This window comes from Ailuropoda melanoleuca, chromosome 8 (assembly GCF_002007445.2).
Source record: "Ailuropoda melanoleuca isolate Jingjing chromosome 8, ASM200744v2, whole genome shotgun sequence".
Classification (NCBI taxonomy): Eukaryota; Metazoa; Chordata; class Mammalia; order Carnivora; family Ursidae; genus Ailuropoda; species Ailuropoda melanoleuca.
Window position 1 is genome coordinate 43,571,290 of NC_048225.1, and position 13,136 is coordinate 43,584,425.

A 13,136-nucleotide genomic window follows, 5' to 3' on the forward strand; every position below is an offset into this window, starting at 1 on the left:
AATCGGAATCTGGGGATGTACTGTATGGTGATTAACATAATATAATAAAATAAAATTAAAAAAAAAAAGACAGATGGTCGCTACACTTGTGGTGAACATAGTATAATGTATAAACTCATCAAATCAAAAAGAAAGAAAGAAAAAGACACAGGGTGTCTGATGTTTGAATTTAAAGATATTTGCACCGATAAGGCATCAAGTCCTGCCCTGCTACCCTATCACCTTTACCACCCCCTCGCCCACCATGATAAGTACAGCTCACTACATCAACAGTTCTTTGAAGGAAGGGGGCTTATTGGAAGTTGAGAAAGAGCCCAAGTTTCATGCCTGTGTCTAGTTGAGCACAACAGCACAATTGTGGCTCACACTGTATTTCCAATAGATAGTGCTGATCTGGACAATTCTTTTAAGAAGCTGTACTGTAAAGGGAAGGGAAAATATGGAGAGGTAACTGGAGGGAGAGGTAGGATCAGGTCTGGTGGGTTGGTTTTTTTAATCAATAACTTTTCTTCATAGGGTGAATTGTAAGGACAAACAAGATGAAGGATTTGATAAGTTTTAGAACAATATTTTACACACAGTCACTCCTCAATGTGTTCACTATTATTATTGCTTCTGTGCTGTTGTAGGAGAAAGAAAGAGAGAAAATGGGAAGTTGGGGAGGGGAGCAGGAGAGGAGGAAGAGGAAGGAAGATCTGGAGTCTCTTACTCTTTCTGTGTCCTCCGAAGCATCTGCAAATCCTGCTTTTGCTCCACCAGCTGCTGAAGGATGGTTCTCCTCTTGTGGCTCGCAGCGGCCTCCAGCTGGTGCTTCATGTAATCCTGTTCTCGCTTTCGCTTTTCCACCATCAGCTCACCCTCATCCCTACCAAAGATGGGCTCACAAGAGTCTGGCTCAAACATGGGCAGTTGCAGGGGCTTGTTCCTTATCTGAAACAGGGACACACATCATGTAGATCAGAATTATACCAGGCAATAAACTGTATGCATGACACCATAGCACAATAAAATACCAATCCCTTAGAGGAGGGAACAAGGCCACAAAAACCACCAAAGGAGTAACACATAAGGCTACTGATAACATGACAGTTCTTATACATGTTTTTAGAATGCTACTGAAGCACTGCATAATTTTAGAAGTAACAATTGTCACCTTACCTGTGCATCCAAAGCTCTCTTATAACACTGTGTTTCTTCCATCTTGTCTTTTATATACTGGGCTCTTTGGGCAGCAAGTCTGGCAGTTAAGAACAAGAGAAGGGGGGGCACAGTGTGTTACTGTCTCTGGTAATACAGACTAACATCACTAAAACCTATTTCCTAAGTATCAATAGGAATGACAGACTGGTAAACAAAACGTGATATTTCCTTCTAGAGCTTTCATTTTAATGAAGAAAGGAGTAACAAATCCATAGGCTAGTGGACAATGTGTTGAATACAGGACAGACAGGACAGGTGTAAGCAGGAGATTAACCACTTTGTCCAAATTCACTACCACTAAGACAAGTACGCCCCCACCTCCCGTGCTTTAAAAAAGTCTAGATAGGAAAGCAGGAAGTGTCTATTCATTCTATAATATGATTCACCATAAGATTCCTTTTTAAGAAAAGTGATCTTTCCTATTATAAATTATGATTCTGTTATATGCAACCCACAGGGAACCCACATGATCCATAAAGCGAGTATAATGCAACATACATATTTCATAGAAAAATAATCTTTTGGTCACAAAAACTAGCTTACTATTTGTTTTAGGAGCCTCTCTCCCAGTACAGTAGCCTCTTTAATTGCTCTCCTGACCTCAGTAATAGAAGCGTGACCGCCTTAAGCATGTTTGAACTCTGACTCTACCCGAGACCTCAGATGACCCAAACAAGACCAATCAGATTCTCATTCCTGAAAATTTGCAATTGAGACTAACATTCATCCAGGTTCAAGCTGGAAAAAAGACGATGTCAACCAAGGAGCTGTGGGTGTGAACAGAGGGAAAGCATCTCTTACATGACATTTTAGTCCCTGGTTCTAGTTCCTAGTCCCCCATACACTCCTGCCCCCAGCTTCTGTGGGAAACCCCTACTTACAACAAAACCCCAGCTTTGCCTTGAGACCAACTGGGAAAGGCTGGGAATGATGCTTGTCCAAGACAAGTCCCTTCCTCCACCTGCCACTATTAATGATCACAAAACAATACAAAATGATACTCTACTGTTAATTATAGATTGGCAATCATTACTCTAATGGTCATTATAATGATGACAGCTTTTTTCATTTTTCTAACGAAATGCCATGCCGTGGTACTGGCTGCTAGCTGGGTTGGTTTGCTCAGTCGTTACAGCTATGCTAATGAAACTACTGACGCTGATTCAATCCCACAGGGAAATAATCTTCACATGAAAATGCTGAACCCATTTTTCAGGGCCCATCAGCTAGACTCACTCCTCTGTGAGTTGCACTTGTTCTAGGCGGTCCATCAACTCTTTGTTTTGTCTTTGCTTTATTTCCTTTTCCCGTCTGTTATCCATTTGTTTCAGGAGACTTTGGGAATATTCTTCTTGTTTGAAAGCATTAATCTCAGGACTGAGTGGCCGTTTATCAAATAGGAAAGATTTCTGGAACGAAGGAGAAGCAATGCATTTACTCTAAAATACCAAAAAGCAACAAAGAATAAAGGCAGTAATTCAGAAGACTAAAATCAATTATTAATTTATAGTATTTGCCCAGTCCTCAACACACTGACCATCTAGCGTTGAGGCAACCCACGGAATAATGGGAGTGAGCACCAGCATGAATCTGAGCAGAACTGACAAAACCCCACATCTGAGAGAGATGAGAAAGGATGTGATGGAGGAAGTTCTGAGCTAGCACAGCACACAGATGGAAAGAAGGAGTTCTGAGTGAGTGCAAAAGTGTGAGCAGGACTGAGCAGACGTGGGAAGAGGGAGAACTGAATACCCACTCCCGGCTTGGCCATTCTAGACATTGACACAGAGGCCGATGGAGCCTGCCTTCTGGTACAGGAGACAGGGAACAAGTGAACAATACATCAGATAATTTAAGGTAGTGATAAATGCTATGAAGCCTTTATCACAGCCAGTGGGTGGGAACAGAGCTACAGTGGTTGGTTATTAGGGAAGGCTTTTCAATAAAGTTGACTGAATCACCTCCACTGCAAATATCCGGTGACCTGTGTCCCTACAGAAGGAACAGCAAGTACAAAGGCACTGGATGAAAACAAGTGAGGCATGTTTAATGAGAAGAATGGCTGAAGCACAGGGAGCAAGTCCCCTTGAAGTAGGTAAGCTCAAAGAGGAAGGCAGGGCCATATAGACCTCACAGGTCAAGGTGAAGAGTTTAGATTTTATTTTAATGCAGTGGGAGACCATTAGAGGTTTTAAACAGCAGAATGTTACGTTTGGGTTAAGTTTTAAAAGATCACTTGACTACAGTGTGGAGAATAGATTGTAAAGGGGAAGAAGGCAAGCAACAAACTTAATTAGGGAAGTATTTCAGAAGCTGAGCCTTATAATGTGGCTTGCACTAGGGTGGTAACACTGAAGATGAAGGGAGGTGAAGAGATTGGATACATTTCGGCGGTAAAGGCAACAGTGCTTGAGGATGGTTGGATGGGGGAGACAGAGAAGGAGCAATCTGGGATCACTCCTTGGTATGGGGTTTGTGCAACTGTCAGCCTGGTGATGCCACTTACTGAAGTAGGGAGGCAAAACCATTAGAAGAACTGGTGAGGAGAGGGATCAAAAGTTCTGTTTTGGTCTTTTTAAGATGTCTGCAGATACATCAAAGAGGATACACAAAGTAAACCATAATAAACATAATCTGGAACTTATATGTAAGAAGAGAAAAGAATCAGGCCTAAATCTCAAAAATAGCATGTCTCCTTCCTTCCTCCCTGCCACCCCTGCCTAGAAGGTTCTTCCTCCATTCCCTCCTTTTCCTAACTCGTGTATACAAGGAAGTCCCCCACAGATCTCTGGTCTGGGTCAAGTGACTCTGCTCACGCAGTGCCCTGTTCAAAGATTTATCATAGCATTCATTATACCACACTCTTGGCGCTTTAAACCTGTCTCCTCTGGTAGCCTGAGACCTCTTTCAAGAGGGACCTTGTCTTATTCATCTTTGTATTCCTAGCCACGAGCACGGTGGCCAGTACACAGGAGTTCAATAAATGTTTGGTGATGAATAAAGAAAATGTATTTTATTAGATTTACGTTCAGAGTGTCAGACCACCTGAATAGTGGTGTGAAGGGAGAAAGATTCAGGCAAACTAAAGGTAGGCACACAGTGATTGAAAACATTAAATCATTGGTGCAGCAGGTGGCTCACCTCCATCTAAGGAGCTGGGCTATTCAAACTTAAATGCACCTGCATGATGGATAATCCTTTTAATGTACTGTTGGATTCTATTAGCAAGGATCTTGTTGAGGATTTTGGCGTCCATATTCATTAGAGAAATCGGTCTGTAATTCTCCTTTTTGAAGGGGTCTTTGCCTGGTTTGGGGATCAAGGTAATATTAGCCTCATAGAATGAGTTTGGTAGCTTTCCTTCTGTTTCTATTTTTTGAAATAGCTTTAGGAGAATAGGTATTATTTCTTCTTTGAATGTTTGGTAGAATTCCCCAGGAAAACCGTCTGGGCCTGGAGTTTTATTATTTGGAAGGTTGTTTATCACTGACTCAATTTCTTCATAGTTAATTGGCCTATTTAAGAAATCTATTTCTTCCTGTTTCAGTCTTGGTAGTTTATAGGTTTCCAGGAAGGCCTCCATCTCTTCCAGATTGTTTAGTTTTTTGGCATATAGCTGTTGATAAAAGTTTCTAATAATCCTTGCAATTTCAATGGTGCTGGTCGTGACCTCTCCCTTTTCAGTCATAATTTTAATAATCTCAGTCCTTTCTCTTTGTTTTTGGACAAGTTTTGCCAGTGGTCTATCAATTTTATGGATTCTCTCAAAGAACCAGCTTCTAGTCCTGTTGATCTGCTCTACTGTGGTTCTGGTCTCTAATTCATTGATTTCTGCTCTAATCTTGGTCAACTCCTTCCTTGTCAGTGGGTTAGGCCTGTCCCTCTGTTGCTGTTCCAGTTTCTTGAGGTGAGAATATAGAAACTGCATTTTAGATTTTTCTATTCTTTTGAGTGAGGCTTGGATGGCTATGTATTTCCCCCTTAGGACTGCCTTTGCAGTATCCCATAGGTTTTGGACCGTTGTGTATTCATTCTCGTTGGTCTCCATAAATTGTTTAATTTGTTTTTTGATTTCCTGGTTTATCGAGTCATTCTTGAGCAGGATGGTTCTTAGCCTCCAAGTGTTTGAGTTTCTTCCAGGTTTTTCCTTGTGGTTGAGTTCCAATTTCAGAGCGTTGTGGTCTGAGAATATGCAGGGGATAATTTCAATCTTTTGGTATTGGCTGAGACCTGTTTTGTGTCCCAGAGCATGATCTATTCTTGAGAATGTTCCATGGGCATTTGAATAGAATGAGTATTCTTTGGTTCTGGGGTGTAGTGTTCTATATATATCTATGAGGTCCAACTCGTCGAGTATGGCATTCAAAGCCTTTGATTCTTTGCTTAGTTTTTGCCAGGGTGTTCTGTCTATTTCTGATAGTGGGGTGTTGAGGTCCCCTACTATTACTGTGTTCTTATCTATATGTCTCTTTATTTTGGTTAAGAGTTGGCTTGTGTATCTTGCTGCTCCCCTGTTGGGGGCATATATATTAATAATTGTCATATCCACTTGTTGAATACTTCCTTTAAGAATAATATAGTGCCCTTCTGTATCTCTCTCTATGGCCTCTAGTTTAAAATCCAGTCTATCTGATATGAGAATTGCTACTCCAGCTTTCTTTTGAGGTCCATTTGCGTGGAAGATGGTACTCCATCCCCTTACTCTAAGTCTGAATGCATCTTTGGGTTCAAAATGAGTCTCTTGTAGACAGCAAATGGATGGGTCATGTCTTTTTATCCAATCTGCAACCCTGTGGCGTTTTATGGGAGAGTTTAAGCCATTTAGATTGATAGAGATTATTGACAGATATGATTTTAATGATGCCATTTCTCTTTAAAGTCTTTGTATCGGTTGTGACTTGCTGCTCTGTATCACTCTTGGGGCCTTTTTACCTTTATAGAGCCCCCCTTAATATCTCCTGTAGGGCTGGTTTCGTGGTTACGAAATTGGTTAATGATTGGCGATTTTGGAACGTCTTTATTTCTCCATCAATTCTGAATGACAGCTTTGCTGGATAAAGGATCCTTGGCTGCATGTTTTTCTCTGAAAGAGCTTTAAAAATGCCCCCCCAAGCCTTTCTCTCATTCCAGGTCTCTGTAGACAGGTCTGACGTAATCCTGATACCTTTGCCTTGGTACGTGAGAAATTTCTTTGCCCTGGCCGCTTTCAATACTGTATCCTTGGATCTAATATTTGCGAATTGCACTATGACATGCCGTGGCGTAGGTTTGTCCTGGTTGAGCTTGGATGGGGTCCTCTCTGCCTCTTGGACACGAATGCTTGTTTCCCTTGCTAGATTAGGGAAGTTTTCAGCTACAATTTGTTCAAATATCTCTTCTAGACCTCTGTTTTTCTCCACCCCTTCAGGGATGCCGATGATTCTGACATTGGATCGTTTCATAGAGTCAGTAATCTCCCGTAATCTACATTCGTGGGCGTGGATTTTTTTAAGACCAGCTTCTATTTTCGTTTTTTCTTCTACTAACCCATCCTCCAATTCGCTAACGCGTTCCTCTGCCTCGGTGACCCTGGCCGTCAGAGCCTCTAGTTTTGACTGNAAATCATTAGCCATCAGGGAAATTCAAATCAAAACCACACTGAGATACCACCTTACGCCAGTTAGAATGGCAAAGATAGACAAGGCAAGAAACAACAATTGTTGGAGAGGATGTGGAGAAAGGGGATCCCTCCTACATTGTTGGTGGGAATGCAAGTTGGTACAGCCACTCTGGAAAACAGTGTGGAGGTCCCTTAAAAAGTTAAAAATTGAACTACCCTATGACCCAGCCATTGCACTACTGGGTGTTTACCCCAAAGATACAGACGTAGTAAAGAGAAGGGCCATATGCACCCCAATGTTCATAGCTGCATTGTCCACAATAGCCAAATCATGGAAGGAGCCGAGATGCCCTTCAACAGATGACTGGATTAAGAAGCTGTGGTCCATATATACAATGGAATATTACTCAGCTATCAGAAAGAACGAATTCTCAACATTTGCTGCAACATGGACGGCACTGGAGGAGATAATGCTAAGTGAAATAAGTCAAGCAGAGAAAGACAATTATCATATGATTTCTCTCATCTATGGAACATAAGAACTAGGATGATCGGTAGGGGAAGAAAGGGATAAAGAAAAGGGGGGTAATCAGAAGGGGGAATGAAACATGAGAGACTATGGACTATGAGAAACAAACTGAAGACTTCAGAGGGGAGGGGGTGGGGGAATGGGATAGACTGGTGATGGGTAGTAAGGAGGGCACGTATTGCATGGTGCACTGGGTGTTATACGCAACTAATGAAGCATCAAACTTTACATCGGAATCTGGGGATGTACTGTATGGTGATTAACATAATATAATAAAAAAAATCATTAAAAAAAAATAAAAAAATAAATGCACCTGCAAATCAAAGGAGGATCTTATTCAAACGTAGATGCCCATTCTGGAGGGATGGGGCCCTAGATTCCACCTTTCCAGCAAGCTCCCAGGTAATGCTGGCTCTCCAGATCCAGTTCCTGGGGCATTACTTTAGTACACTGCTCCCCCCCACCCACCCGTCCCAGGGCCTGGCTGAGAATTACTATCTTTAACAAGTGCCATAGTATCTGATAGGAACTGTATTGCAAATGTGAAGAGTTTGGACACAGATGCTGGACAACTCCTGACCCAGAATGAGGCTTCAACCTTGCACAGCCCACATTTCTCCTCTGCCACTTAAACAATGGCACAGCCTGCAGTACAGAGAATGGATCCAAATACTCACAGATCCAAATATTATCGACAATAGAAATTTTGGAAAGACTCACATAAAATTCAGGTTTCTCATTCTTGTGGATTCTTATAGCTTCAGCAACTCCAAGATTGTAGGCAGCATTTTTCTGATTCTGTTCTCTATTAGCCAGACTTCTCATCTTTGGGGGAAAAAATCACATATTGACATAGAGCCTTTAAAATTTTAATTCTATTATAATATAATAATCCAACTAAGATAGAAACTTGCCTTTTGGAGGCAATGGTACTTTCTGATATATTCATAGATTTATAAAAGTGGGTTAGGGAAAGTTTTGGAGCTTTAGGCAGCACCTCTGTGGGAATCGTAAGGGGGAATGGAAGATTTCATAAGTAGTTACCTGATGTCACAAATGTAAGAAAGAGTACTAGGATCAATTATTGAAGACCAGAGAAATCTGGATAGTTCAAATGTGAATGTGCCATTCTCTCTTTGCTTGCTTAGCTAGGCCATAAATTTGAAGGGAAAAGCCTTGATTATATCTTATTAGAAATCACAAATAAAACCATATAAATCCAGGAATTCTACCTTTAAAATTCAATCTTTGGGGGTGGAGGAGAGGGAGAAATCAGTGACAGGTGCAAACATTCAGCTGCTTGGATATTCATCCCAATGTTGCTCATTATTAGTGAAAATGTGGATATAACCTAAGTTTTAATCCAGTAGTAAGTAAATGATTAAATATGTTATAGTACAGACATACTTAAGGGGTTTTTGTTGTTGTTGTTGTTGTAAGTAGGCTCCATGCCCAGCTTGGAGCCCAATGTGGGGCTTGAACTCACAACCCTAAGATCAAGACCTGAGTTGAGATCAAGAGTCAGACAACCAACTGAGCCACCCAGGCACCCCTAATGCAGCATTTTAAATGGCACTTTATAATCATGTTCTACTGTCCCATGTTTAGCACTCTTTAATCAAGGTGTTGAACTACCTGGTGTTTTAAGAGAGCCTCTTGATCCTTCAGCATTTGGTACTGCTGAATGAGTCGCTCATCTTCTATTTCTCTCCTCTTCCTCTCCTCACTGTAGTACAATGGGGAATTGCGCTGTGCTCGTTGCAAACACACATAACACATTTCCTACAATACCAAGTTTGAAGACAAATTAATTATTGCCTTTTACATTTCTGCCTTCACAATCCCTTCACAAGCTCTCCAAAGGTTGAGTATTCTAAGCAACATACTTTATAAAAGGATGTATTAATGACAATTAGCAAAATGAGATTTGTAGAGTGGGTCCCACAAATATTCAAGAGAATTTACTGAACTATCATTTGATCAGAAGTATTTATAGCAACTGAAAATTAGAAAGAGATATCCCAACCTTACGTCTGTTAACCCCAGCAGGTTTTGACTAGCAGATAGATTTATCACAGTCCAATTTGGGGTCCTGAGTACATAAACCATATCCATATATTGAAAAAGAGCTAGTCCCATAACTATCACTGAGAAACAGAGGTCAGAGGAAGATTCTGATTGGATTTTGTTTGTTTGAAGATGCAGTACCTGTCCTGCCTTATTATGATCCTGGCAAGCGGGGACTGGAGAAAGTTTAGGCTTCATTTCACTGTCATTTTTCAAGCAACCTGGAGATGATAAGCTATGAAAACAGTGCAACATTAATTAATGTTTAAAACAGTCTGACATGAGCAATGGTAATTTTAGAGGCAAGTATAAATATAAGAGAAAGAAAAATATCTTAGTGGGCTTTTTTCAGAGGATCTATATGTATAGAGGTTAATAACCCATGCTTTGTATCATATAAACTTAGGTTTGAATGCCAGCTTTTTTACTTACAAGCTGACTGCCATTCGGCAAGCTGGGTCATCTTGCAAAGTCTCAGTTACCAATTCTGTGAAACTGGGATAAAATTTATTCATTCTATAAAATGTATTGCGCTTGCTATATGCACTGTTTTAGGCATGGGAGACTCAGTGAAGAACAAAACATACAAAAAAAGAAAGAAAAAGAAATTCTGGTCCTAATGGAATTCACGTTCTGATAGGAACAGCCAGCCCGCTGATAAACGAGATAAATGAATGAATTCAATAGTATGTGTGATGGTGATAAATGCCTTGCAGTGCTGGAGGGATGGAGTATTAAGCCCTAAGCAGAATGCCCATAGAAGTTCCACCAAGATGGAGACATTTGCATAAATACCTGAAGGAAGTAAGGGTGTAATAGGAATCAAATATCTGATGGGAAAAGCATTCCAGGCAGAGTGAATGAGTGCAAAGTCCGTGATGTCGGAGTGTCCCTCTGCTCAATGTGGCCAGAGGGAGATGAGATCGTGGACAAAAAGTAGGAGAGAGATCAGAGATCAGGCAGGATCTTGAAGGCCATGGCAAGGACTCTGACTTTTACCCTGGATAAGAATGGGAATCCACTGGAGGGTACAATGTCCAGTATTAACAAAACTATGGAGAACATAGCACTCCCTCATAGTCCTGCTACTGGGAAGATAATTTGATACAACCTTCCTGAGAATAATTGGTAACATGCATCAAAGACATGAAAAATAGGCTCATCTCTAATCTTGAAAAGTTTAAAGTTTTTATCCTACAGAATATTCAGATTTGTGCAGAGACTTATGTGTAGTTATATTATCATAGTATTATTTATAATATTTTTAAAAACTAAAAATCATCTAACTACCCAAAAGGAGATTGGTCTAAAAGATTTCATCAATGAAATGATGTGCAATATTTGTTTATGTCCTGAGGCATTTAAAGCCATGGGGAAATGTTTACCACTTATTGTTGAGTATAAGAAAGCTTCATATGATATGATCTCAGTTGTACTTAAAATGTGTGTCTAGGTTTCAAGTATAAAGATATGTATATATTGTATATGCATTAAAATGAAGAATACACACCATAATGTTAGCAGAAAGTTTCCTCTATGGGGTTCTGAGTGATTTTTTTTCTCTCATACTTTCCTCATTTTTTCAAAATTTCTGTGATAAGCATGTACTACTTTAATAATCAGCACAAAAATCATTTTTTGGTCCACACCAATAGAAAGCCTTCACTAATAAACTCTAACAGTTAATTACTCCCTCCTCTTTGCAGCTTCTATACTTTCTTTTGGGGTCTTTGTCATGCGTATTACTTCTTCAGCATCAGTCTCCCTAAAAGACTCTTTTATGAACGCAAGTTTCTATGTCTTTTACATGTTGTATAACTCTGTTTCTTCAGTGTCTAGAATAATGCAGGGCACACAGTGGTGTTCAGTGTCTGTTGGATTGAATTAAATTCCAAAGAACAAGACATTTAATTCTCAATTCTCTTTCATAACAGTGAGATTATTTAAAACAAGTGTGCCTAGGGTTTTGAACAGGACCTTAGTATCCCAGAAAGTGCATAAATCACACATGTGATAGCTGATACATTGTGACACAATAAATTCAAAGTTGACAGCACAGGGCAAGGTACATAGCAGACGCTCAATAAATACTTGCATACTGTTGACTGATTGGAGGTCTTAAAAAGTGTCTTACTCAAAGAGAAAAAAGGAAATAGAAATCTTTTGACATAACATTGTTAGAAGACACGGCCTTGATGAATTGTAATACATCCATTCATTCAAAGAACGGTTACTAAGTGCCAACCATGTTTAGCAAAGCTGCTTTCCAATTTGATCTAAATATGAAACTGTGTCATATTGTAATATCCAAGCACTCAGAAAACACCAAGGGGGACTAAGTCTGTTAAGTGTCTGCCTTCAGCTCAGGTCATGACCCCAGGGTCCTGGACTCGAGTCCCGCATCAGGCTCCTTGCTCAGTGAGGAGTCTGCTTCTCCCTCTCCCTCTGCTCCCCCTGCTTGGTGCTCTCTCTCTCTCTCTCTCTAGTTCTCTCTCTGGCAAATAAATAAATAAAATCTTTTTTTTAAAAAAGGAAAAGAAAACAAGGGAAGTTTTTGCAAATCCACAAAGAGATTTAGATGTTCCCTCCCTCCCATTTTGTTTCCACCTCTGTCAGAGCATGTATCCTACTGAATCATGATTTACCACTCTATGTATGTCTGGCTTTCCCACTAGATTATGAGCCTTGACTGAATTTATCATCCCAATCACCTAACAGGTTGAATGTACTCAAGAATACTGGACGAAGGAATGGATGGACACTCATTTAAATTCCCTGCATTAAGATATAACTCAAAAATACATTTAGTAACACACAACAGATAGAATACCAATGCATTACCTTTCATGGTTCATAATCTTCCTGCCATTCCCATTCCGCTCTAACTTGTGCAGCAAGTTGACGCTTGTAATTTTGGGAGGGGAGATAGCTTGTTTATCTCGAAGTTTCTTGGGCGATAAGATCTCTGTTGAATGAATGAAACCAAGTTTCCTTTCAACTTTAAATGGGTAGTTTTATACTTACTGATTCTTAAAACTCACTATTTTACCAGGAAAATTTTTTATATTAGATACATTTCTTATCTTAAATTATTCTCCTGCCCTATTGTTAAAACAAATATTTTTGCTGTGTACTTATTTCATGCAAAGCACTGGCTGGTCACTTTGGACAATGGAGAGAGGCAAGACTTTGCCCTTAAAGATCTTTCAGTAGATATACAGACAGTTCCCTTAACAATGGTTCGACTTATGATTTTTTTTACTTTACACTGGTACAAAAGCAATATGCATTCAATAGAACCTGTACTTTGAATTTTGAATTGTGGTCTTTTCCCGGGTGAGTGCTATGTGGCACAATACTCCGTTGGGGTGCTGGGCAGCACAGCAAGCTGCAGCTGCCAGTCAGCCACACAATCAGGAGAGTAAACAAGCAGTCACTTACAACTCTTCTGTACCCAGACAACAAGCCTGTTTTTCACTTTCAGTGGTCAATAAATTACACAAGATATTCATCAATATTTCATAAAATAGGCTTTGTGTGGGATGATTTTTCCCACCTGTAGGCTAATGCAGGCTAGATGCCACATTTAAGATAGGCTAGCTATAATATTCAGTAGGTTATATGTATTCATATGATAATTTCAACTTAAAATGGGTTAATCTGGACAAAACCTTTCATTAAATTGGGGAAGATCTATAGCTAGAGAGAAAAATAAGATATAAATAAAAAACATGAGAGCTC

General features: G+C 40.0%; 1 protein-coding gene across 2 annotated transcripts in view; it reads right to left on the reverse strand.

Annotated features, from left to right (window-relative positions):
• CCDC81 (coiled-coil domain containing 81) overlaps window positions 1–13,136 on the reverse strand; it is a 44,376-nt gene that overhangs the window by 7,794 nt on the left and 23,446 nt on the right. The window contains exons 8-14 of one of the 2 annotated variants that reach the window (XM_034667718.1): window positions 12,237–12,360; window positions 9,537–9,630; window positions 8,964–9,110; window positions 8,049–8,153; window positions 2,437–2,639; window positions 1,159–1,237; window positions 710–930 (exon numbers count right to left, since the gene is read on the reverse strand). In XM_034667718.1, the coding sequence (XP_034523609.1) occupies window positions 710–930; window positions 1,159–1,237; window positions 2,437–2,639; window positions 8,049–8,153; window positions 8,964–9,110; window positions 9,537–9,630; window positions 12,237–12,360 (973 nt within the window). The remainder of the gene's footprint in view (window positions 1–709; window positions 931–1,158; window positions 1,238–2,436; window positions 2,640–8,048; window positions 8,154–8,963; window positions 9,111–9,536; window positions 9,631–12,236; window positions 12,361–13,136) is intronic. The other variant, XM_002925183.4, reaches the window with a different exon arrangement.